Source organism: Meriones unguiculatus, chromosome 6 (genome assembly GCF_030254825.1).
Source record: "Meriones unguiculatus strain TT.TT164.6M chromosome 6, Bangor_MerUng_6.1, whole genome shotgun sequence".
NCBI lineage: Eukaryota > Metazoa > Chordata > Mammalia > Rodentia > Muridae > Meriones > Meriones unguiculatus.
In genome coordinates this window covers 17,208,737-17,234,262 of record NC_083354.1, presented here as the reverse complement: position 1 = coordinate 17,234,262, position 25,526 = coordinate 17,208,737, and the positions used below count along the sequence as shown (strand labels likewise).

The 25,526-nt window shown below is 46.4% G+C and overlaps 1 protein-coding gene across 2 annotated transcripts in view; it reads right to left on the bottom strand.

Moving 5' to 3' along the window:
* Myzap (myocardial zonula adherens protein) overlaps nt 1-25,526 on the bottom strand; it is an 82,239-nt gene that overhangs the window by 16,984 nt on the left and 39,729 nt on the right. Inside the window, exons 8-11 of one of the 2 annotated variants that reach the window (XM_021645460.2) lie at nt 25,353-25,481; nt 23,502-23,581; nt 21,584-21,689; nt 3,066-3,149 (exon numbers count right to left, since the gene is read on the bottom strand). In XM_021645460.2, coding sequence (XP_021501135.1) covers nt 3,066-3,149; nt 21,584-21,689; nt 23,502-23,581; nt 25,353-25,481 — 399 coding nt within the window. Of the gene's footprint in view, nt 1-3,065; nt 3,150-14,417; nt 17,011-21,583; nt 21,690-23,501; nt 23,582-25,352; nt 25,482-25,526 lie in introns of those variants that run through there. The other variant, XM_021645461.2, reaches the window with a different exon arrangement.

The window sequence follows — 25,526 nt, the reverse complement described above, 5'->3', positions numbered from 1 at the left end:
TGAGTTTGAGGCCAGCCTGGTCTATAAAGTAAGTCCAGTACAGCCAGGGTTACATAGAGAAACTCAGCCTTGAAAAACAAAACAAACAAACAAACAAAAACAAACAACAACAAAAATTCCCCCCAAATCCTGATATTTAATATTTTAGAATATTTAAGTCTAACAGCATTAATTTTTTTTTTTGTTTGCCTGCTGTTTAAAGTCAATGTGGAAAGTGGTCCAGAGCAACTGGCCATCTTTGCCCTGGATTTAAATAATTTAAGGAAGGCTAAATCAGCTTTATAATCACTGTCTAAATGCTTCAAAGACTAGACTCCAGTCTTGTTCTGAGATGGACATAGCTGTCACTGTAGCACCCTCCTGCTTTGCTCACGGCCTCCTGACACATCACTCCCTCAGTCTTCACAAGGGGCTTTCTGTGAGCACCACGGGAAAAGTCTAGGTGGCCAAATGGCCGGAACCCCAGGAGCAGATGCCAGCCACTGTCTGGTGGAATGTACCTGCTCAGTGTTCTGGAGATAATCCAGGCTAGTCCCACACCAAATCCCGGAGACCCCACGTGCCATGGGTCCCGGCTGCCCACAGACGTGAGCTTCCTCTCCCAGTCTCATCTCCTGGAATCACCTCATAGCATTAACTCATACCCACAACCCGGAACATGGGCCGAATCATCGAAGCATATGTTCTCAAGCGCCTCCCATGCACAATAGTCCCTGGAAGCTCCTAGAAAGCTTGGGAGTGCTGCAGACAGAAACACGGGGGGAGGGCCCTCTGGGGTGAGTTCCTGTCTCTGTCAGCATCTTGTCCCTCTCTTCTGAAAACGCCTTCTCTTTGGACCCTTAGACCCCTTCCATGGATTCTGGACTGTCACTGGAAGTTGCACAATCACACTTCCGCCCCCAGTACACAAAGGGCTGTGATTTTAGGAGGAAATCTTAGAAATGAGTGCTGGAAACCAGGGAGGCAGCAGGTACCTGTAACCCTGTCATTGTGAGGTGGAGACAGGAGAGCAGAGAAGTGGAAGTTTCCGGTTTCCTTAGAAACTCAGCTGTGTCATGTGAATTTGTTTGTTTGTTTGTTTGTTTTGGTCTCAAGTGTGGCATGTGAGAATATTTTTCCTTTGTGGGAAAAAGCCTTCCTAAGAGGGCAAATGATGTTGGTCAGCTGAAAGCTACCTCATGAGAGGGGCCTGGTTTTTGTGAGTTTTGCAAAACATCCTTGTGTAGACTTTAAGAAGAGTTAGAAGCCCACAGACAGCAAGATTATGAGTTCTGCACCTCTATGCTTTTGCATTACAGCCCTCTGCAACAGTTGCATCCTTCTCTGGTCAACCTTAACCAGCAGGAGGTAGGTAAAAGAGGTCTACAGCCCTTTTGCCTACTGATCTTCTACCTAAGGTTGGGGGATTGGAAGGAAGGTAAAGGTGTCTAAGAACCTTAAATAAAGTAGGTGTTTGGGAAATCTAAGCCTACAGAGCAGATATTCAAAGTCACCTTTGGCTCCATAGTGAGTTTGAGGGCAGCCTGGGATACTAGAGATATTGTCTTCCAAAATAAAATAAAATGAAAAGCTGGTGCTGGGCTCAGTGATCTAGGAAGGGAAGACATAAGTGGGAACAGAAAATTATCCATTTACTCAGCTCCAAGACTTATGGGAAAGTTTTGAATCTGAAACCAGGTCCCTCGAGGCCACAAAGGCTCCTGGTGATGGCAGCTGGAGGCAGTCTCTCCATCAAAGCAGATGATGGCCTGGCTCGCCACGCCTGTAAGCATGCAGCGAAAGGGTAGGCCCTGGATTCAGACTCAGCGTCTCTACCATCAGCATGGACAGGAAATGGTGTTCTTGAAACTCAGTCCCTTATATTTAAAATGGGAGGGATACCCTTTATTCCGAGGGTCGCCCTTTCAATAAGCCAAGAGCAGAGCGCTCACTCAGTATGCCACGCATTTCCTTATATTTTGGGTTGTGAGCCTTGCCTTTCACAGCTGAGCCATCCCTCCAGCCCATGCCAGATGTTCCCGGGGTGCTCTCGTGGGACTGTCCTACACTGTCCCACACAGGTGTGGTTATGGTTCCTTTATAAAGATAAGGAACCTTCCTGACAGGTCAGTCAATAGGCAGCCCCAGGGCTCCATTGAGCTAGAACCCACCCTTTTACCTATGTTATACAGAACATATGGAAAGGAACCAGCGATGCCCAGCACGCGCTAGGCACTCAGCAAATGCCACCCTAGTTTTCTCCTTGCTTCACTGTCGTGTCCCAGGCTGTCTCATGGGGGAAGGGCTGCACAGAGGGACACTGACAAGGACAGGTGCTTGGCAAACCAGCTCTTCCTGGTGCCAGCGGTGGCCAAGGCTCAATGCCAAGTTCTTAATAAAGAACCTACAGGGAAAATGGATTTCAGCTCCTTCTATTAACACCCAGCCCCCTAAGATTCTTCCAACGCATAATTTCTTTCCCTGGAACTGCCACAAAATCCCCCAAAAGCCTTTCAAAAGGTCAGAGGCAAGACTATGGGGCAACTCCAGGTTGCTGGAGAAACTAAGTCACCTCGAAAACAGGTTTCCTCAAAGTAACAGAAGGCAAATGTTGGACTGGACATCTCTTCTCCACCGGGGCTCTGGGTTTTCCTAGGCTGGATGAGCCTGGGCGATACCACCTCCCTTCTCTGCCTCTGTCTTCCCTTTTCACAGTGATCACAATCCTTCCTGAGTCATTTTAAAAGTTGCCGAGTAACTGTGCGAGGGACATACACATAGACCATTCACAAATTAAAAAGCCCTATACACATGAGAATTTGTTAGACTTGCTGGGAGAATTCCTGAGGAAGACACGTTAGACCTTTGAAAGCACAGACCCCAGCAGCAGGCTGGAGCATGGAGAGGGAGAGGGTAGAGAAAATAGAGCTGTCAAGAGATCCTTTGCAGAGCTGGCAGTTAACCTTCAATCAATTTTATAAGGCCAGGAAATAGCCATATTTTTAATTAAGTGTCCACAGCACGATCAGCAACATAAAATTTAATGGCAGGGAAGACACCAGCTTGAAAGAGCCATACCCTCTTACCTCTCCTTCCAGGAAAGAGATTTTTTCTAAAAGCTGTAATATTAGGAGCTGCTTCTGTTGCACTTTTTTCTTTAATGATTCAATCTAGAAAGAGACAAGAGGGATTTCGGTCAGACAAAAATGCAGAACTGCAAGGTAGAAATACAACTTCAGGGTGACCAATCAGTGGGCAGAAATAGCTTTGCTTGTTTGCATGGAACCTTTGTGCCTGGTTATGTCTTGAACAAAAGTGAGATCAGTATGCAGAGTCAGTCAATGGTATGCGACTTTTCCAGCAAGCTTGTGCATCTGAGCATTCAGACATCCACTCATAAAAATCCCTCAGTGCAAACTGATCCAGTTCCCATGCAAGGGGACCCAGTGACACCCGGAAGCATAAACATGTTGATCATTCGATCCAGAAATTCTGGACTTGGGGCTTTGTGCACGTTAGGCAAACATTCTACTCCACTGGGCTACCTCCCAGCCTTTCTATGGGGATTTTTCTGTTTCCTAGATCACTGCTGACCTCAGAATCTTTGATAGCAGGGGATTCTGAGACCCAGGGATGTCCTCTAGCCAACCTCGATACACTGACTGTGGACCCTGATAATGGGCCTTGATAACAGGGTTATTGAGTTCTCATTCAGGGAGTGAGTGTGCTTCAGGGTAGACGAAAAGAGAGATTAGTTATCTTTCATGGACTGATAAAGCACAGGCACTTCAAACCTTTGGTTACTTCTCTTAATATATTAGTACTGGCCAATCAGGTGTCAAGAGTTTGTGTGGGGTTGAGGATCATAAATGTTTTCATGGAATTCAGGGGCTAAGGATCCTGAGGACCACAGCAAGCAGCACCAGCTCCCTGAGCAGACCTGGGCTGCACTGCCACCTTTGTAACATCATGCAACACCCTGGATTCCTCTTGGCTTTTCATTCCGACATCATGTTTCCTAGGACGGAACAGAGGTTCTCCAAAAGCGAAAACCAGGGTACTTTGTGCCTGGTTATGTCTTGAACAAAAGTGAGATCAGTATGCAGAGTCAGTCAATGGTATGCGACTTTTCCAGCAAGCTTGTGCATCTGAGCATTCAGACATCCACTCATAAAAATCCCTCAGTGCAAACTGATCCAGTTCCCATGCAAGGGGACCCAGTGACACCCGGAAGCATAAACATGTTGATCATTCGATCCAGAAATTCTGTTTCTAGACATAGATCCCAAAGATACATTGGACAAAATATAAACTAACGTGGACATACGTTTTTTTGTTTTTAGAAAACACGAAACCAACTCCATCAGTAAGTGGCTAGTTGAACAACCTATACTATCCCCTGCCAGTGGAGGTCTAGATACCCTTCAAAAGTAAAGATCACTGATATGAGAAACTTCTTAAAATTTAATTTTATATTGTCTGGGTGTTTTGCCTGAAATGTATGTATGTGTGTACCACATATGTGGCCTCTCCAAGAAGGCCAGAAGAGGGCGTCGATCTCCTGGGACTGGAGTTACACAAGGTGAACTGCTCAAAATTGAACCTGGGTCCTCTGCAAGAGCAGCCAGTGCTCTAACTGCTAAGCCCATTCTCTAGCCCCAACTTGAAAAAAAAATAAATCAGAATATAGCCAGGAGATGGTGATGCGTGCCTTTATTCCTAGCACTCGGAGGCAGAGGCAGGTGGTTCTCTGTGAGTTCGAGGCCAGCCTAGTCTAACCGAAAGTTTCAGGATAACCAGGGCTGTTACACAGAGAAACCCTGTCTCAAAACACAAAACAAACAAAAAAATAAAAAGGAGGAGAAGGAGAAGAAGAAAGAGAAGAGGGGGAAGAAGAGGAGGAGAAGGCGGAGGAGAAGAAGAAAAAGAAGAAATGTAAGAATGTGCGTGATGGCTGGCACAAAGCAACAGGAAAAAAAAAGATACTTTGGAAAATTGTATTAGAGCCTGGTATTTACTGATACGAAGGCACTGTCATTTTGTTCGTGATGATGGTGTAATGGTTATCTTGAAACAAGTGCACGCTTTAGACAGGCACTGTGCAGTGTGCAGGAAATGCACGAAGTAGGATTTGCTTTAACATGGAAACAGGAAAGGAGAGAAGAGGAGTAAAGAAACCAATGTGGCTGAACGGCCATTTGCTGAGCTTGGAATGAGCCTAGCCGGCTTTGCTGATTTTTTTTAGCTTCGTGCTGGGTGGACTGAGCACGTATTCAGTGAGAGACCAAGTCTCTAACCCAGGCTGACCTCAAACTCTCTAGGTAGCTTATAACCTCACACCCCTAGCCCCCCCGCTAGGGTGACAGACTGCACCATCACACTTGGTTTTATGCTGTGCGGGGGATCGAACCCAGGACCTCCTGCATACCCGGTTGGTGATCAGCCTGTCAACCGACCTATATCCTAGGCCTGCGTTTGGCATTTTATTACAGGATACTTTAAATTTCGTGTGATATCAAGATATATCGCCGTACGGGAAGAAAAGCCAGCCATATAAAATAGAACCAAGTAAGTATAACTAAGGTAAAATGGCCAGCGTTTTTAATAACTATAGAAATTAAAGAGAGTAACAAGTTACCTTAATGCCTCTGAAATCTGCCCCAGAGCAGAGCCTGAAGAGGCCAATGTTGGCAAGCCTGGGAGGGACAGGCTCTCCTGTGCTGCAGGTGGCACTGTAAATTAGAATGACCCTTCAGGCAATTTAGCAATAAATATTAAGAGCCATAAAGCTGCTCAGACCCTTTGACCCGCTAATCCCACTCCTGGGAATTTGTCCTAAAGATATAACTCAAACACAGGAAAAAAGCTGCATGTAGAGAGATGTTCTTGCTTCCATTATTTATAATAGAGAGAAAATGGAAATAACGTTAATGCCTCGCACTAAAGGAACTGGCCATAAATTACGAGATACCAGCATGATGGAGTGTATTACACGAACGCCAGAAACAAACACATTGCAAAGTGGGGAGCTGTGTATATATATAAAAGCCTCGAGGGACAGAAAAACAAAAGTTCACCAAAGTGAAAATGAAAGTCATTGAAGAAATTAGGGAAGAAAAATATGTGTTGAGGTTGGCGTAGGATAGTGGCCCCTCCCCCAGGGGGAAAAAAACTGTGTAATTTTTCTCCATTTTGTAAAGGAATGGCTTACAAAAATCACCCCACAATGCTCGTTTGTCTTTCCTTACTACAGTAGTAAGATTGTTTTGCGTATCGACATACGGACTTTGTGTGTGCACATCCACGCAGAGGCCTGAGGTTGACACTGAGTGTCTTCTCTGTTACCTTCCACCGTTTTCAGACATGATCTCTCACTGAGCTTGGAGCTTACTGACTGCACTGGACAGGCTTCCCATCTCATCCCAGCTGGGACTTCAAGCCCGGTCCATCGTGGCCAGCTTTTTCACCGGTGGCAGGAATTCAAACTCATGTCCTCATGCCTTCAGGGAAAGTATTTTACCAACTGGCTTCATAGCCCTTAGGATTTTTTAAGTGAACCTTTAGCCAGTTTTATTTGTTGTTGTTGTTTTGTTCTGTTTTTCCCTTTCTGGTGGTATTAGGTATTGAACCCAGGGCTTTGTACGTGCTAGCAAGCATTCTACTACTGAGCTACATTCCTGGTCCTAAAATGAGTAAAGCCTTTAGGGGACCGTCAAAATGAGACCTGAGGGCCTAATTATGGTAAGGAGAAAAATTCCATTAAAAAACATAAAAAGCGACTTCAAACACCCAGCCTTCCTGCCTCTGAAGGACTCTTGAATGGCTTGGGGGAATAAGGAAATAAGAGATGTGGTTTCTTTGAGCACTAAAATCAGGCCCTGGGGAACAGCAGGACTTTGGGGCATGAAGAGCTAACGGGAAGATACAGACCACCCTGATGACATCAGATTTCCATATCCCATGGGTCTCAGATTCAAACTATAGGCCAGAAATAGTTTTGTTTTGTTTTTTAAGTGTTTGGGGTTAAATGTGGACAGATTGTTTTCTTGCTAATATTCCAAATATAACATAACACAAAATGATACATAGAAACTATTCACATTCTGTTGGTATTTTATTAGGTGGGTACAGACTCTGCATAACTACTACACCGTTTCCTAACAGAACTTGGAATTCTGGGATTTGGAGTCTGCATGGGGGATTCCAGAACCAGACGCTCACAGATATGGAACATTGGCTGTAAATCAATTAATGGCAAAGATACTATCAGAAAATGTTCTGGGAGCTATTTTTTGAGAAAGATGAAGGCTGATGTCACGCTGGGGAGGCCTTTGGTTTGGAAGAGAAAGAAGAGAGGGTGAGAAGGATTCAGGGGCTGCAGAGGCCTCTGACATTGGCAGAGTGCTTCCTGCAGTGATGGTGATACCATGCTAACTGAACCCTCTTCATATGCAGCCAAACTAGGCTTATGCAAGCTTCAGGCTAGTGAGAGACTTTGTCTCAGCAGACAGACAGACCTCGGCTTATTTGGATGTTGTGTAAGCACTCTACCAACTTCGCCCCTCTTTTCTGTCACTACTTATCTTTTGGAGCAAGGTTTCACATAGCCCAGACTGGCTAGGAACTAGGTGCCAAAGACCTTGAACTCCTCTTGATCCCCCTGCCTCCAGCCCCTGAGTGCTGAGATTACAGACCTGCTCTACCATCCAAGGCCTTCTGTGACTTATTCCCATTTGTAACTTAACCCTCAGGAGGTTAAATTATTCTTCAGAAAAGCTGCATTTAATGACCCAAAATACTGGGCTCAAGTCAGGGTACTAAGCTGTGGGAAGTCAGGGCAACTCACTTTCCACTTTCATAGGTGACTTCCACAAGACCTACTCTTGTTATATTAGCTGGATTTAAATGCCATACTGAGGTCCAGTTCTAGGCCTTCTGGAGATAATCTTACTTGGTATCTTGAAATTTTAATCTGAGGTTAAAGTCCTGCTTTCTAACCCCTGTCTCTACCAGCATGGCTCTGCACCACACTGAACAGATGATTTACACTAATGAGATCTTTCAAGATGCCAAGTTTCTATTCCTGTAGAGTAATTTGAGAGGTGAGGAGATAACTCCATGGTTAAGAGCAGCGACTGCTCTAGTAGAGGACCAGGATTCAGTGTCCAGCACCCACACTGGGTGGCTTACAACTGCCTGGAATTCCAGCTCCGAGGGATCTGATGCCCTCTTCTGGGCTATGTGGGTACTGCACACAGTGGTGCACACACAGACAAGCAGGCACACATACACAAAAATGTTATTTTTTAAGAGAAGGGAAATAACAGTTGTAGCTGGTTATAACTGATCATCACTTTTCTTCCCTGTAGCAGCAGCTGAGACACTTGCACCTGTAGTTTGAGCTAAGCCATCACTCTTAAGCACAGCCACATACTGGCATTGCTGGGGAGGCAGGGCTCACAAAGTGCACGGTTTCATGAGCTGCTATGGAAACAGATTACTGTCGTGAAAGGATCCCTCCCTGTTTTCCTCAAAAAAGAGTTACCAACAAGACTAAGAAGAAATTATGCAAAAACTTAGGAACAGGGTCCGGGAGATAGTTCAGTCAGTCAAGTAGTTACAAAGCTGAGCTGGATCCGTAGAGTGTGCTTTTAAAGAGTCAGGGCCGGTGCTGAGCTGTGTAAGGCTAGTGCTGGGAAGCAGGAGATAGCAGATTCCTGGGGCTTAGCGACCAGCAAGCCCAGCCTAGTCAGCAAGCTTCAGGCTAGTGAGAGACTTTGTCTCAGCAGACAGACAGACAGATGAAAGTGGACGGCTCTTGAGGAATGAATGACATTGAAATTAGAGGTTTTACTCTGGTCTCCATAAACATGCACATAGAGATGTACACCCACACAATATTCACTCTTACACACACACACACACACACACACACACACACACCACAAAAACATATAAGCATATATAAACACCACACACAGAGCACACAAATAAACATATACCACACATGCATACAAATACCGCACACCACACACATGCACACAGCACACACACACACATGCACAAAGCACACACACACACATGCACACAGCACACACACAACCCCAGACACAGTTTAGAGCAGATTCTATGTAGGATACAGGTCATTTTATGTTAGATGATGGAAAATGACACCCTCCATAGCTGGATTTATGCGACCAATACCCAGCTGTTCAAGGCTCAGGAAGCATAACTCAATATGGAACTTGAGAACTGTGAGGAGAAACTAGAGAAGAAATACAGCCTCAAATAAGCATTTGATATCAGACACAATCGACACAGGCTGTTGAGAACTATTCCCTGGGTACTTTCTTATCCCAGCTGGGAAATGATAACATCTGTGGAAAATGCCTCATAAGAGAGGAAGCACACGGAAGCAGAGTGCATACAGGGTTCCTACCAGCTGGATGACATGTCCCAGAGCCCCGTGCACAGTCATTGCTCTCAAAGTCATGTTAAAACTGGTGGTCAGGGGCTGGGATGCAGCTTATTGGTAGCAGGTTTGCCTAACATGCATGAAGCCCTGTGTCTGATCACCAGAACCTCATAAAACTGGGTTGTGGTGCACACCTGTAATCCCCATACTGGGGGTACTGACCCGAAGGAGGATCTGAAGTTCAAGGTTCTCTTCAGCTACACGGTAAGTCTGTAGCACCTCTGAACTACATGAGTCTCCCTCAAACAACAGCCGCAGTCAAGGGGAGGTACAGCGGCTCACACTTGCGATCCCAGCCCTCGAGACCCAGGCAGGAGGATTGTCACATGATCCAGGCCAGCAGAGTCCACATAGTGAATTCCAGACCAGCTACAGCGGAAGGCCCCATTAGTTAACAAGGATAAGCACCCTGCTGGGCATAATTAGCGGTCCTACACTGAGACAAAGCTAAAGCGGCCACCATGGTGATGGACAGCAAGGTTTGGGTGAAACTCCTACAGAGGAGAGGTTGCAAACCGGGAAAGTATTGAAATAATCAGGGCTTGATGCCTGCCACTCTGATCCAAGCAAATACAGCCTCCTGAAGAGTTGCCCGTCAAGATCGTTTTAAGAAAAAGAAACTCTAATTTAATCGAGAGCCAACGGCCTACCTTTAATTAGGAGCATTACCCATCAGAAGCAAGTTCTCCACCAGAACCCACACAGAACCTATAGCTAGGGGCTTCAGAGATCTGAAACCCCCAACTGACTTCTAACTATGCACTTTCTAATTTAACCAAACTCTTTCTCTCATGTGCGCACAGAACACACACACACATACACACACACACACACACACACACACACACACACACACACTTTATTTTTAATTTGGTTCAAGGCCTCACAGACCCCAGGCTGGTCTTGGCCTCCCTAGGTAACTGAGAAAGGCTTTGAACTTGACCTCTGCCTCCACTTAAGAGAGTGCTCCCCCAAGCCTGGTTGACCCTGGGGATCAAACCCAGGTCTTCGTGTACACTAGGCAGACAGTCTAGGAACAAAACTACATCCCCACGTCTCAATATTTCCTTTGTCTTGCTTCCGACAACCTCGAGAACGTTTCTCCCGTGTTCCTCATGAAGCCCTGGACTGAAACACTTGCCTAACATTGCTACCTAATTAATGAATGACAGCTTTCTCAGAGCTGGAAACAAAACAATACAAAACAAAACAAAACAAAACAAAAATCAATAGTCGCATTGATTCAACTGTTTTAAGTTCTTGAAAGAACCCAGGCTTTGTTTATGGCATTTTTTTTTCTATTTCCTTTAAAATCTGTTTTATTGGATGTTTGTTTTTCAATTTAGGAACAGCCACAAGGCCTACAGGCGCAGGTATTTAAGAGCGGGGATTGAAGGGCTGTGAGGAATGCAGTCAAGGGAGAAGCCACACCTGCCATCAGCAACGCACTGCTGTGCTATCCCTTCCTTCCTGAGGATACCCGCGCCCCCCAAACCAGGGCTTCTGACTTTAAACTTTGTTCGCTCTCTCACCGAAACATTTGTTAAGGATGTGTAAGTGCTATTCCGTGTCTCTAAGTACTCAGAAATTGAATTCTGAGTCAAAATAAAATAACACGAAACCTTATTATGAGTCCCTACAGCCTTCTCATGGAAAATGAATGTTGTCAAAAAAACTTAAAACTTCCACAGGGAACTCACTCAGACCCTCAGTACCGTTTTCATAATGTATTATTTTTATGTGTAGCGACTGCATGGGTTTTAAGTGCGCCCTATGTATGCGGGTGCCCCGTGAGGCCAGAAGAGGGAGTTGGAGTTGAGGGTAGTTGTGAGCTCTGGGAATTGAACCCTGATTCTATGCAAAAGCAGCAAGTTCTTCACTGAACCATCTCTCCAGTTATCTCGCCTCCCCTACACCAATACCGTCTTCAAGACCACTAGGGATCCATTGAGTCAGGGATCTTACAGAACAAGAATGGGACAGGACAGGGAAGAACCTTCTAGAATCTACTCAAGCCTCCACCCCTCTCTTCTGCTTCCTTTTGTCCTGAGAGAGCCTTCCTTGTTTTCAACCCAGTTTCTTGCTCCAGGATCTGACAGAGTCACTCACTACCCACACCCTCAGCAAAGCAGGAGTCACGTTTGATCCCCTCTACCACACCAGGAAAACGTGAACCCAGTTAGCATTTTACACCCTTCTTCTGAAGAGTTTGGCACAATTCCCCATGATTCTAGTTTGGAAGTTTTGTCATGCTGGCATTTCCTTGTCATATTTCGGAGTTTGGTTTGGTTTGGTTTGGTTTGGTTTATTTACAATGATGAGGCTGAAACCTCGAGCCTTGTGGGTAGTCATTCTGCCTCCAAGCTACATCTCTACCTCTTTCAGTTATAAATGTAAACTTCTTTCTCCTTGACAAAGGAAAAGCCACTGCTAAGAAATACAAAGGTAAAAACGATAAAGCTTAGTTAGCCTGAAAATAATGATGCACAGGGCAATTTGGCAAGATCAGACTTTCTGAGCACTAACACAGCCAGGAAGAATGGCTTCGTGAGGATGAAGAAGAGGGTGCATTACCTCATGGGATGGGATGAATCAAGGCCCCAACCAAATGAAACTGAAAAATTGCTAAATGAAGCTCTGAGTGGAGAAAATGAAAAATCAATGAAGGCCCAGAGGAGAAAGGCACATTTTTCATCTTCATGGGGCTTGAGTAGGCAGAGGAAATCCACTTTCAATTAATGTGTCTTGTGGCATTCAGCCAGGCTGGATACGAACAGGGTGCATATTTTAATCAATTTTTTTCTATTAAGTTTGAAGTAATATATAATAATAGAACTATGCTAGTCAAAAGGATCAGTTGAAATGGGCCCCTGAGCTAACATAATCGTATTTGGTTTGATTTCTATCCTCGACTTCTCAGGAGTTAGAATAGCGTGCAGATGCTCCTGGGTACCTACGAATGACTTAGTCTTTGAAATGTCAGGGAAGGACGAATATGGCAGCTGCACTGTGTGGCCATCAGGCCTTGGGTGGCTTCACAGGTATGCGTGCAGACAACCCCATGTGGGTATCACCGCCAACAGGAAACCAAGGTTCAAGATGCTGCCGGCAAGAGCTGAGATCTCGGCCCCAGCCTCCTTCATGCTGAGGCCTGGGCTCTTCTCATTTACATCCTGCTCTTTGGGGATTCATCTGCTGCTGTCCTGAGGCCCATACCTGTGGGCACTGGGTCCTTGGCCTGGGGAAGAGGGTGGACCGGAGAAAATGGTGTTGTGGGATTTGCCTTTACAAAGGACCTGTTGGGGCTCTCAGGTGTGTGTGGGGGTGTATGTGTGTATTGTCTATGTTGTATGTACATATGTGTGTTGGTGCACACACACATATATGTGTACATACAGAAGTTGATGCCAGATGTCTTCCTCACACCAATTGGATCTCACCAATTAGGCCAGACTGGCTGGCTAGCAAGCTCAAGGGATCTTCCTTGGTGTTGCCTGGTACTGCCACACCCAGCTCTTTGTCAGGGCTGGGGAATCTGAACACGGGTCCTCATTCTTTCACGGCAAGCACTGTGCCAACTGAACCATCTCCCCGGGAACCCCCACTGACTGTTTCCTGAGACAGGGTCGCATCAGCCCAGGCTGAGGATGGTGACCCGACACTTCAGATCCTCCTGCCTCCGTATACCAAGTTCTGGGGTTACAGGCCGCAATACGTGCCACCATGCCCAGAAGGGGCCCTGATGCTTTAAGCTGTCCCTTTTAGCCACTGGGAGGAAATCGAGACAGAGAAAGGAAGCAATAGTTTGCTTATCTGTTCCTGAGCTTTCCTGGATGGATAAACTTTCAGAGAAAAACAGAAAAAACCCAGAAGCTGAACAGGAGTATCTGGGAGGGAGGCTGACTCAGAGTAGGGCAAAGAGCATCTAGTCACAGCTGGCACAAAACTGACGCTAAAAATGGGCCTTTCAAAATATCCCTAAACCTTATGTGTTGTGAATATGAACCCTGCCCACCCTGGCCATGCTACCTTCCCAGCCCTCTTTCTTCCTTGCTGTTAGCCCAGCATCCGGGATAGCACTCCGAGGTTCAGACCCATTCAAGCAGTAGGAGTCACTGAGGAATGAGCGGTAATGACCTCATCCTTGGCTTAGTGCCCACCACCCACCACAGTGAGTCTCAACCCACATTTGCCAGCCTCTCCATCTGCCACTCCCTCGTCTAATCCAGTCAAACGAGACCCATGCCTGGGCTCACCCCGTCCCTTCCGGTCTTCATGTTTTCAGTTTTATTTACCCTGTATCTTATCTGGCATGACCTCTTCCACCCATTCAATCTCAACCCATCCTGCAAGACGCCCATCAGACGCTGCCTCCTCCCTGCAGGAGAATGAGTCCACATTCGGAGGCCCTGTGGGAAAAGCACTTGGCACTCGTGAGATCAGTCAGCCTGTGCCACCACCTCCTGGCAGGCGCCATTGTGACTCCTTTTACTGAAAAGGAATCAGAATTTTCCTCAGAGTCTAGGATATGCTGCCCAGAGCACACGGCTTAGAACTGGATGTGTCATTTACCACATTCTCCCTCAGCCTCTGATGAGTTTGGATGTCACTCAGAAAATCCCTTGAGAGCAGGAACCTGGCCCATGTTTCCACCTGATTTACAGAAGGCTCTTCTTGCACGCTCACTGATGATCTTTGTAGGAGCCATTGACAGGTTGGCCCTGGCTCTCCCTCCTCTCCATGCCCAACTCCTAAGTCTAAAGACTGGGCTTTCTTATAGGCTCTGGCAGAGGTGCAGAACAAGAATATTCAAAGACAATAGTACAGGGGAAAGTACTCCAGCTTGACAAGGGTGATATATTAAAAAAAAAAAAATCAGTGAATAATGATGATGAAAACCAAGCTTCTCATGAGCCAGAAAGAGAGAAAAAAATGAGCCCTGGTCACATCAGAGACACAAAAATAAATTCCAGATGGCTTAGCCTTTATTTGTCCAAAAATAATATTTATTGAGCACCTACTGGATACCAGTGATCATTCTACATATTAGGAATACAGTCATGAACAAAACAGACCAAAGATCCTGCCCTCACAGAGCTTCCATTCTACAAGAAGGAGAGAGACACAAACAAAACAAGTAGAACGGCAACAGAGGAACAAGGGCAAAACACACCAAATATGGTATAAGCGCCATAGACAAAAAATGTGGATGGAAAGGGGGAGGGACAGACACGTGGGTTGCAATAAAAGATAAAGACGACAAACAAACTCTAAAACTATTACAGAAAATGACAAACAAGAAATACAACACAGTGGAAAAATCGGTAACTATAAGCCTAGAAAAACTCAGCATTTATGTAAGAGATGTCACAAACGAATCCCACTGACTGGCAGCGGGTGATAACGTTGCCCAAGTATTTTTTCAATAAACGCTCCATGACAACAATACAGAGAGTTTGTACAAATTACCAGGAGGGGCGATAAAGAAACTGATTTAAAAACTCAGTGAAGGAAATGAGCATTTGTTCCCGAAGTAGCCTGGCCGGCCAGCAGAGAACAACACTCTGCCTCCCATCCACAGGGAGCATTTACCAGATGACAAAGATGATGCCCTAAATGCTCTGACCATGCCCGACCTGTCTGCTCTTGTGTTTGTTTTTGTTTTCATTTTCTAGAATACCTAGGGAAGAAAGGCTGACCCAACTGTGCTCTTTGTGACACTTCTACAAAGTTCATGTTTTAATAAAGTATTAATATTTTAAAATAAAGAAGTGACTATACTATGCTAACCACCAGACTTTGAAACAATAACACCAGCTATAAATAAATCCTGCTTCAAGTCTTAAGCAGTACCTCCTTTGGATGGGATGGAGAGCAGCCAGGAGACAAGATGCAGCCTTAGGAGTCCAGGCAAAAGGTCCAAATAAGACCCCGGGAAGGAAAGAAGGGAATAGGGTGATAAAGGTTCGAATATGAGTCAGGTGTGGTAGTGAGTTAGGTCAAAGTTGATACCATGCCAACCTAGGTAGGAAGACAGGGAAGTAAGAAGTCCTTGAGAAGCAAAGGACCCAGATCTAAGATGACCGATTAGCCTACAGCCAGGGGCAGGACAGGAGGAGAGAGCAGCCTTCACAAAACATGTGGAGAGTGGTGTTCACAGCACATCTGCTCCGAAGAACAAGGCACCTCTGGCTTCCAGGGACTGACCACAGCCCAAGATGAGAAACTTCAGACAGACAAAAGCACACCCACCTTCTCTGAGGTTCCAGGCCACTCCCTTCAGCCCTGTGATTTTCCCCTTCTGAAACTGGGTAATGATTTGTTCCAGAAGACATGCCAAAGGCTGAGTCCCTAGGCACAGTGCAGGCAAGTCACCACCTCTGTCATGAGGGGGATGTGTGATTTTCCACTCTGACTCCAGCTCCCCCCAAATTCCTCCTGAGTATGTGCGGTTTGTCTCTAAATGGGCCACATTCATGTTCATTCCACCAAGGCATGGAATTGTCTCATTTGCTGGAATTGACCAGAGCACCAACATGGAAAAACAAGGGCAAACACTGATGGGACAGGAGCTCCCTCCATGCCCCCAACAAACACACTTTCTTACAAAACACTTGCAGAAATGCCAAGGTTAGAGGGATACTCACTCACTCCATCACCCCAATCTACTGGCTTAGGGAAGTTAATACCACCCTTAACTAAAACTGTTACCATGCCACCCACTAGTGTCCAGCACCCCTTTCTGATGAAATAACAGCATACTGGTTACGAGCAAAGGGCTCTATGAAGATAAACCATTTGCAAAGCGCTCCTGGACCATCCCACTTCCATACATGCTGGCTAGGTGTATTTCTCTTTTCACTGGGCATACTCCCACTTTCCCTGAAGTGGGTTGAGCCATTTCTGTGCAGGCAAAATGCCCAGAGGGACAAACTGAACTCTCCTTAAACAAGAAGAGGGAGACAAGAACTGACATTGACTACAGACAGTCATTCGGAAAGGACACCCAGAACGCCATCTCCAAATGTGAGGTCCACCATATACAAATACAACCAAACCATGAGGACGTTTGGTCTCATCTGCGTTTGGGGGATTGTGATCCAGGGAGGGGCGCCTCCTTCCCAGAGCTCTGACGCTCTTCGACTCTCTTCCTCATCTTCTGCGGCTGTTGCACCTGGCACTTCCTGAATCATTTTTAATAGTCTTTTTTTTGTTTTGTTTTGTTTTTTGTCAGTGCAGTTCTTGCTCTGATGTCTAGAAACCCAAGTTCAAAAAAAAAAAAAATTATCCTGTGGATCTCTGAGGTCTCTTTGATCCGCAGTTTGAGGTTACATGTATGGAGGCTACTGTCTGAGAGTGTTTTCACAAACGAGGGCCCCACAGGGGCCAAGGTTTCCTCTGAATAGCGTGTCTTTCCTGTTTGTTCCAAGGCTCAGCACAGATAAGCACCAGCTCTTCCCCGCAGAGTGTGAGATGCGGCCACCTCTGCCTCTACCATCTGATCATCTTCCAAAGAGCCGGAGACTAAATGTGGAGAACAGCTCGTGCGACATGATCTGGGGACAGTGCAATCGAGTGGGTTAGGGTTGAGGCTCCAGGGCTCAGGGCTTTTTCCCCGCGGGCCTAACTACCAGCTATGGGAAGTGCTGGGGACGCAGGCCACTTGCCCAGAGCACCCTTCTGTGTTGCCCACCTCAGCGCATCTCCCGACGGTTTTGAGGCGGACTGTGTGCCAGCAACTAGCTAATCCACTTAAAATGGAAGATTCTCCAGCTGGAGAAATTTGGCTATTCTACTCAAGAACCTGATGAGGGAAGTAGCTCAGCTGGCAAAGTGCTTGCCTAGCACGCATGAGACCCTGGGTTCAATCCCCAGCACTAAATAAAGTGGGCAAAGTGACGCACACATGTGTGATTACATACATGCAATCCCAGAACTTGGGAAGTGGAGGCAGGAGGATCCAAAGTTCAAGGTCATCCTTGGCTACATAATGAGTTTGAGGCTAGCCTGGACAACCTGAGACCCTGCCCCTGCTCAAAAACAAACAAACAAACAAACAAACAAACAAAAAACCAAAGAAGTATTTTAACGGCTTAGCTACAGAGTAGTACACAGCATAGAAAAGAAGAGAGGCATGCCCAAAGATCCAATTTGGTTCCCAAGACTCCCACAGAGAAGGCTAGCCCTGAGTATGGCGGATGCCATCAACCAAATATCTTGATCACTTACCTTCTGTGTGTCTGTACCACAGGCAACCAGTTATTAAGAGCAGTAACATTAATAGTAGCTAGTATTCACTGAGTATTTTCCATGTTGCTTCAATGAATATAATAAGTGATAGATAGAAATATAAAATCTCATATATATATGTACATTTATTTAATTTAATTTAATCTCATTTAATTCTAGCCCACAACAGCCTCTCAAGAAGACACTCTTATTTAAAAAAAAAGGCAGGAGCCATCACCCAAGAGTCCCAGCCTTGGGGAAGGTGGAGCTGTGACACAGGCAAAGCTTCTGAACTTCAGGGGAAAGAGGAGAAAACAGGCCTGGCTGCACCTACCAGCTGGCCCTAGTCTAGCTCCATTGTGCCTCTCTCTCTGGGTACCAGGCGCTGACAGATAAAAATACACTTCTCCACTCAAGTGGGAATTCAGCATTCCTTGGTGACTTATTCAGTAGGTAAGCTTTCAAAACGAGGCCCGGGTGAGCTGGGGTGATTGACTTGAGATGCTGTTCATTTTGTACAGGGAACCGGAGTTCTCAGAAAAAGCCACACCCATGTTAAAGCCCCTGCGAGGCTGATGAGAACATGCTGATTGCGGAGAGTAGGAATGCTGCAGATCCGGAGCCAGACTATCTTGGGCTATTATTAATTGCCCAGCTGTGTCTGACCTAAAGTCCTTGTGACTACCGTGTGAAACCTTCTGAGGTATATTAACTTAACTGACCATTGGCTTTCAACAGCCCAAAGCTCCAAGCGTCATCAGATGGTACCTGGATCATACAGCAGAGACTTCCTTGCCTGTCCGAGGTTCCTAACAATACATGTGAAAAGTGCCTTGATTCATGACTTCCTTTGGTCCTGTAACTATAAAAACTTCACCAAACCGTAACAACCACATTGCAACATAGCATTTGGTGTATGCATGTTTCCAGGCCCTGGCCATCCGAACCATGGCTTTGAGGTGTTTTTGTGTGAACTCTTATTACGTAAGTAACGACGAAGCTGAGGTCCCAGTAACAGACACAACAGACAAAAAGAGAGTTCCTTAGTAAGAACACGGTGGGGCCGGTGAGATGGCTCTGTGGATGAAGACACCGTGCTGTCCAAGCCTGGAGACCTGGACTCGATCCCTGGAGCCCACGGAATGCTGCTGCAGCAACGCCAGCCAGCTCTGGGCGCACCCGCCTCCCTTTGTAAGGGGTGCACCTGGGGCCTGTGGCAAAGGGCTTCCTCAGAGCAGCCAACACCAGAAACGCTGTCTCTCTACGGAACGCGACTCACCGAGGGCGCCACCCGGTGGCCCTGGCCTGGCCTTGCACCAGAACAAGACCCCCTTGTTCTACAAGAACCCGTCAGCTCCCTCTCCCCTCCGTGGCCACGTCCTCCCCGCCCCCCCCCCCCAACTCCCTCTGAATTCCTACAGCTCCTACCTCTTCTCTAGCCTGCTGGCTCCTCTGGACACACTCACTTGTCCACGTCACTCTTTAAAAGATCTTGCATTCAGAATACAGACTTAAAAAAAAAACAAACGACAAAAAAATCTCCTTTTGCTGTTAAAACCCAGGCAGCCGGTAGGTGGCACTAGTGCCACTCACAGCGCTGGTCTACACTCTGAGAAGCTTGAGCGTGGGAAACGAGAAATCAGAGGCTTGGACATCAGTCTTTGCACACTTCCTGGCTTAAACACTACCCCCCACACGCAGGGTTAGCCCTCTCTGAGTCAACCACCTTCAGATTAAAAACAGTTTTTAAAAAATGACATCTGTGCTGAGCATGTACAGATTTCTCCCTCACCTTTATGCAGAATACAATAATGTACGCTGTATTTAGTATTACACGTAATCTAGAAGTGAGTTAAAACACAGAAGCCAGCCTGGAGGGGTTCAGCAGTGAAGAGCACTTGCTGCTCGTCCAGGGGACCTCATGCCCAGTGGCTCACAGCCACGTGTAATTCCAGTTCCAGGGGATCTGATGTCCTCTACTGATCAAAACAAATAGTGAACTCCTATAGGGCACGTGTGTGTGTGTGTGTGTGTGTGTGTGTGTGTGTGTGTTTCCTTCACTCCCTTTTGTTAGGAACATTTATTACACTCTGAAAATACAATATAAAAGACAGTATTCTGTCTCTTACACTAGACATGAGTCATACAAACACCCCTGCTGTAAGGAAGGAGAAATGGCGGCCCCAGTTAGAATCACATAAATTAAGGCATCCCCCTGCCTCCAACTTCAAATGTGGGAAACCCAGTGGTGGAGAAGGTGTGCTCTGATAGCCAAGCTTCCTTGGACATGAACCTCGCCTCCCCTTGGCAAACACACTTCCACTCATCACTGTTGCTCCGATGAGTCCACCCGTCACTATCGGCCGCTGGTGCTCCCAACATGAGTGAGTCTGGAAAGGTGCAGCCTGGCTCCTCCCCAGCTTGTGGTCCCACTTCCTAGATACTCATGTGCAAGCCGTACAAGACTCAACACGAGACAAGATTTTGGAGACAAGATTTTATCTACTGTGAATGTTTACCCTAGACCTAAAAAAACAGTGTCCCTCCCATCCTCATAATCCCCCGACCTTACCCTTACTACCCCGGCATTTCTTAGACTGCTAAAGTAGATATGCTTTTACTTCCATCACCTATCATGTGTACAACTTCTTGGAAATACATATACTTTAAATATTAATGATTCCTTTTGAAATAGTCATAGAGCTGGGGAGACGCTCAGTTCGTTGGTAATGTGATTTTCCTGCAAGTGTAAGGATCAGAATTCTATCTCAGAACCTACGAAAAAGGCTAGGTGTGCTGGTACACACTTAAAATCCCTGCTCCGGGGTTCACTGGCCAGCCAGCCTGGCCTAGTTGGCAAGCTTCAGGCCAGTGAGAGACCCTGTCTCCAAAAATATGGCAAAATGAGGCAAAACAGCCAAGCCTCCAGGCCTCCACGCACATGCACACATGCATGGAATATTCACATACATGAGCACACACATACACAGGCATATGAAAAATAAGCATATTTTAAAGTAGTGATTATTATAAGGAAAAGGTTTTTTTCTTATTTTCTTCTGTCAACCAATATTTTAATTCATTTGGCTTCATTCAAGTTAGAGAATTAGAACCTAGATATTCTTATAAGTCTGTTATTTTTTTCTATCAGATTTTTCTACCAATTTTTAAAATTAAGTAAGAACCATCTACAGTGACGATGTGCCCAGCTTTAACCACACATGGATTTTTTTTCCTACTGTGTATTGCAAGAAAGAGAGGCAGACCACATTAAGCCAAAGAAAAAAAATCATTCTTTTTCTTCTTAGAGAAGCAAATGTCCAACCTACCTGATTTTCTTCTCCTTCAGAAAAAAAAAAAAATAGATTGATAAACTATCCCAGAAGATTAAATATATAACTTTTCATATTACATATACGGTTAAGGAGAGGAAGGATGTAGAGGAGGGAAAAGATGGAGGAGAAACAAGAGTGAGAGATGAAGAGAGAGGAAGGACAGAGGACACGGAGCAGAGCATCATGGGAAAGGAATGAAAGGGGCAGAAGAGAGAGGTGCACCCAGAAGCAGAGCAAGGGCACAGAGGCTGGTGCAGGAGATGAGGGCACAGGGCCTAAGGTTACCTCTGTCACCTTTTGTCCCCTAAACAACAGGACTCACGTTGTCATGTGGCCCCACTGTCCCTTGACAGTGTGTGCTCTGTGAACTGTATACTTGACCAACCGTCTGGCCTAGAGGACAGCCTCCTTTGGGGGGAACAACCATTGGTCCACACAGTCCACAAGAGGAGCTATCCCTCTGGGCTATGGTGACAGTGGCTGGGGCAAAGTGACATGAGGACTAGAGTGCTATCTTTTCCCCACCACAGGATGCTGTCCTGGCGGGCCTTCTGCAAGAGCTTACCTCCTCTACCATCTGCTTCACCTTCTTCTGCTGGCAATGCACCATGTCATCCAGGTGTCTGATCCGCTCTCGAAGGCTGGCTGATGCCTCCTCCAGCTGCTGGTACCTACGGCAGAGGAGAGGGCTCTGAGCACTGACTTAGAAGAACCTGGCAGCAGGAACTGCCACAGCTTTACAGAAGCCAGAACAAAAACTCAAACTGAAGCCACGAGCTCTTCTCGTTGGAATGTAGGGGTTAACTCGGGGTCACTGTCACCCCAGAGAGAGCACAGGCTTCCCCAGGCCCCTCGTTGAGTTCAGTCTGCATATGACATGTCTGTACTTCCCAGGGGCAGAATGAGAAAGTTTTCCTCCACTGACAAGTACAAGAGGCTTCCTTGGGGGTTAACACAGGCTGAAACCTGCAGTCAATGACCTTAATGGGGGGAGAGGGGCAGAGAAGGGTCTAGGAGCACAGGAGCCCCTGAAATCAAGGGTGGAATCCGGGAAAGCTGCTGCATTCATTACTTACTGGACAAACAAGCACGTAAGAAAAGCCCTTCACTGCACCACTGCGCCGCACCACGGAACATCTCTGAGCTTCCTTAGAGACATTATTCTGTCTTGGCTTGGCTCAAACCAACCAAAGGAGCTAGTGGATGACACTGGAAGAAATGTTCAGTGTCTCCGTCCCATTTCCTGGCAATACCAGGGCCCTCATTAGCACCAAGGTAGAAACTGCCGAGGAACCCTACGACTTTGGAAACCCTCAAGTTATAGAAGAACAGCCAACACAATGGCTCGGCAGGTAAGGGTGCTTGCTGCCAAGCATGATGACCTAAGTTTGACTCCCCACATGACCCACAGGATGAAAAGAAAGAAAGAATTTCTGAAAGTTGTCATGCCGTGCCATGGAACGCCTGAAACACTTACACACACCTGCACAATAAATAAACAAAATGTTTTAAATAGAAGAAAAATGGATTCTTTTCCCCACCGTATACTGTATACCAGGCCATAGGTCAAAGTTCCCTTACAGTGTGAACCAAAGGGATGGGCACCTGATCCACATAAAGAAACAAAGAGTTTCCATCCCAGTTAGGCAAAGAGGGTCAGGGGTCAGGTAACTTGCCCAAGGGCTGCAATCAGCCCAGCCTTGCTTTCCTTCCTCTCTGCCTTTTGATTTCTAGAAAAGACCATATATGACTGCTGTCTTTTCCATCCAGGGTTTCACAGGCTCACGGCCAAAGGGCAATGCGAGCGAGGCCTGGAAACAAGCAACATTTTAAGATTAGTTTCCACGACAAATGGTGTCAGTCACCACTGATGAGTTATCTCATTAACAAGGGGCACCCTGTGGCTCTCGGGACTGTGCGCACATACAGGCTGATCTTCCGTGCTGTGGCCGTCTTTGGCGTGTCCCGCTGAACTAACAGCCAGCAGCGAGGTGTGACTGCAAACTCCCAAAGAAACTGGATCCACACTGGGTGCTCTCAGCCAGTGTCACGATACACAGGCTGGTACTAAGTAAAGACCACGTGAATGAAAACACGAGAGTCAAACGAGCTATCCGAACAGGGCACACAGGGTTGGGGAGATGGCTCCATAGCTAAGAGGATTTATTAGGCAAGCATGAAGACATGAGTTCAAATTCCCAATACCCATTTAAAAAACTTGGGCATAGCTGTGGTGTAGGGTGTTGGGGGAGGGGAGGCAGGAGGATGACCGAGGTTTACTAGCTTCCAGCCTAGCTGGAGTTTCAGTGAGAGACCGTGGAGCAAGAGAATAAGGTAGAAAGTTATAAGAGAAAGATACCAGACATCGTCCTCCAGCCTCTGTGTGCAAGAACACACACACACACACACACACACACACACACACATTCAAGAATGTCTTATCCACCTCTGAGTTGTTGTAAGTCCAGGTCAGCTCGCCTCACCTGTCCTTGTCAGAATCTGCGATCTCCCCTGACATTTCTGTTTCATGCTCAAGGAGCTGCAGCTGGAGTTGATGCCGTTCCTAAAACAGACATAATCAATGGATCCAGACTCGGCCAGACAGAAGACTGGCACACCCAGCTCCGGTGTGTCCAAGTCTGTACATCACTCCCTCGATTTCACACATCCACTAGCCCAGAGCTTAATACTTAACTTACTCAAAGGGGCCCAATGCACAGACACGCTTACGGATTAGACAAAGCACTCTAGTCAAAGCACATGAGTGCCAGCCCAGGCTCACGTGTCTTACTTAAGAGTTCTAAATAATGATAATCCACGTCACAAATCAGTGGCCCTTGGTCTTTTAAAATTCCTAGTTGTTTTCAAAATCATCCAGCAAAGAGAGGCTCTGCAATTCTGGTGATGTCCTATGGACCAACCCAAAAACCTGCTAACATCTTCACTGTGGGACTTCTCACCTCCAGAACCAAAAGAAACAAATTCACATTACTGAAAGCCGCTGACCATGGCAACTTATTTTGGTAACAATAAGAAACGTGTGTGTCAAGCTATATGCTTCGTACACTTCACTGAACATAGAAGTTCAATTTAACATTTATTTAGTTTATTAACACTTAAGGAAAATGTTAATAAAAGCACAGCATCTGTCATCACTTGACTTGGAGTAGACATACATTACAGATATTAATATAGTGAAATCCCTTAAAACACGTCTGCTGAGCCCTGCCAGCTAAGGTGGCGGGGGGGAATGTTGCTTTGGGTGCTCACTTCTGAAAGGGCTGTTCCTCATCTCTACTCTCAGCAAATATACCCCCCAAATTGTACAAGTTATACAGGCTCCAAACCTAAATGGTGAGCTTCTGTTTTCCAAGCGGGGAGAGAGGACACCAGTGGGAAAGGAACCTCTAAGCATCCTCTCCAGAGGTCTGAAGACCTGGATGGTGAGCTAGCAGGGAGAGGCCAGAGGCCATCCTCGGATCTACCTGAAGTCCAGACAGGGCCTTGCTCTATCTAAGCTGGAGGTTTCCAGCATGCAGAGCCTGGCACTGGGTGCTAATGATGGCGAGTCTGTGGTGGGTCCATGCTAGCTTTGACCACAGTGAAGCTAGAGAGCTGTTTCCCAGAAACTAGACCTAGCTTTGGCCCTCAACTCCAGTAAGCCTACCTAAAAGTCATCTGTCAACTGCTCAATGGTCTTTCCTTCCTGTATTTTCTCTTCCACTTCCTGTCCCTGCCTCTAGACTGGCTTGCCAGCCCTGTAAGCCCCTGCCCCATGACCAGCCTGTTTTCTACACACACACAGGAGTTTGCCTCCTCCCCACATTCAGGCCCCAGGCGTATCATGGAAAAGTCACCCTGCCCCAGACACATGCCCCAGAAAAAGGTGGGGTGGGGTGCTGATAGAGCCTCTAGACACATTGCCTCATCGGGTTAAATAAAGAACACATCCAGAGCACCCACAAAGCTGGCTGCTGCAATATCAATTTACAGAAAGAATGTCACATGTGACATTCTTTTAAATGTATCAAAATAATTTTGATGGGCCTGGCTTAATGGGTTTGGAGCTAATGGCTTGCCTGACACGCTCAAGACCATGGGTTCAACTGCCAGCACTATGGAAACAAACAACAATAAAAAATAGTTACCAGAGAGGAAGGCAAGAACTTTGTTCAGCTCCCTTTTGTGTTACTTTACAGGATGTGTTTCAACTGCAAACTGAGAAGCTGAGAGGAGTCAGTCCTGAGGCCTCTGACCCTTTAGGGAGGCATTCAGGGGAACTGTGGGGCCAGAGACCAGGCAGGCAGGCAATAGGCCCAGTCTGCATCTGTTACCTTCTCCATGCGTTCAATCAGTCTGTCCAGCTCCCCGATCCTTTGGTCCTTCTCCTCCAGGCTGAGCTCAGCTGCCTCCATCTTTTTATTGGCCTCTTCGATAGCTTTCAGAAAGCTATTGGTTTCTTCCTGCAACAGGCACACACTCCCCTCAGCATGGCCCGGATACCCAGG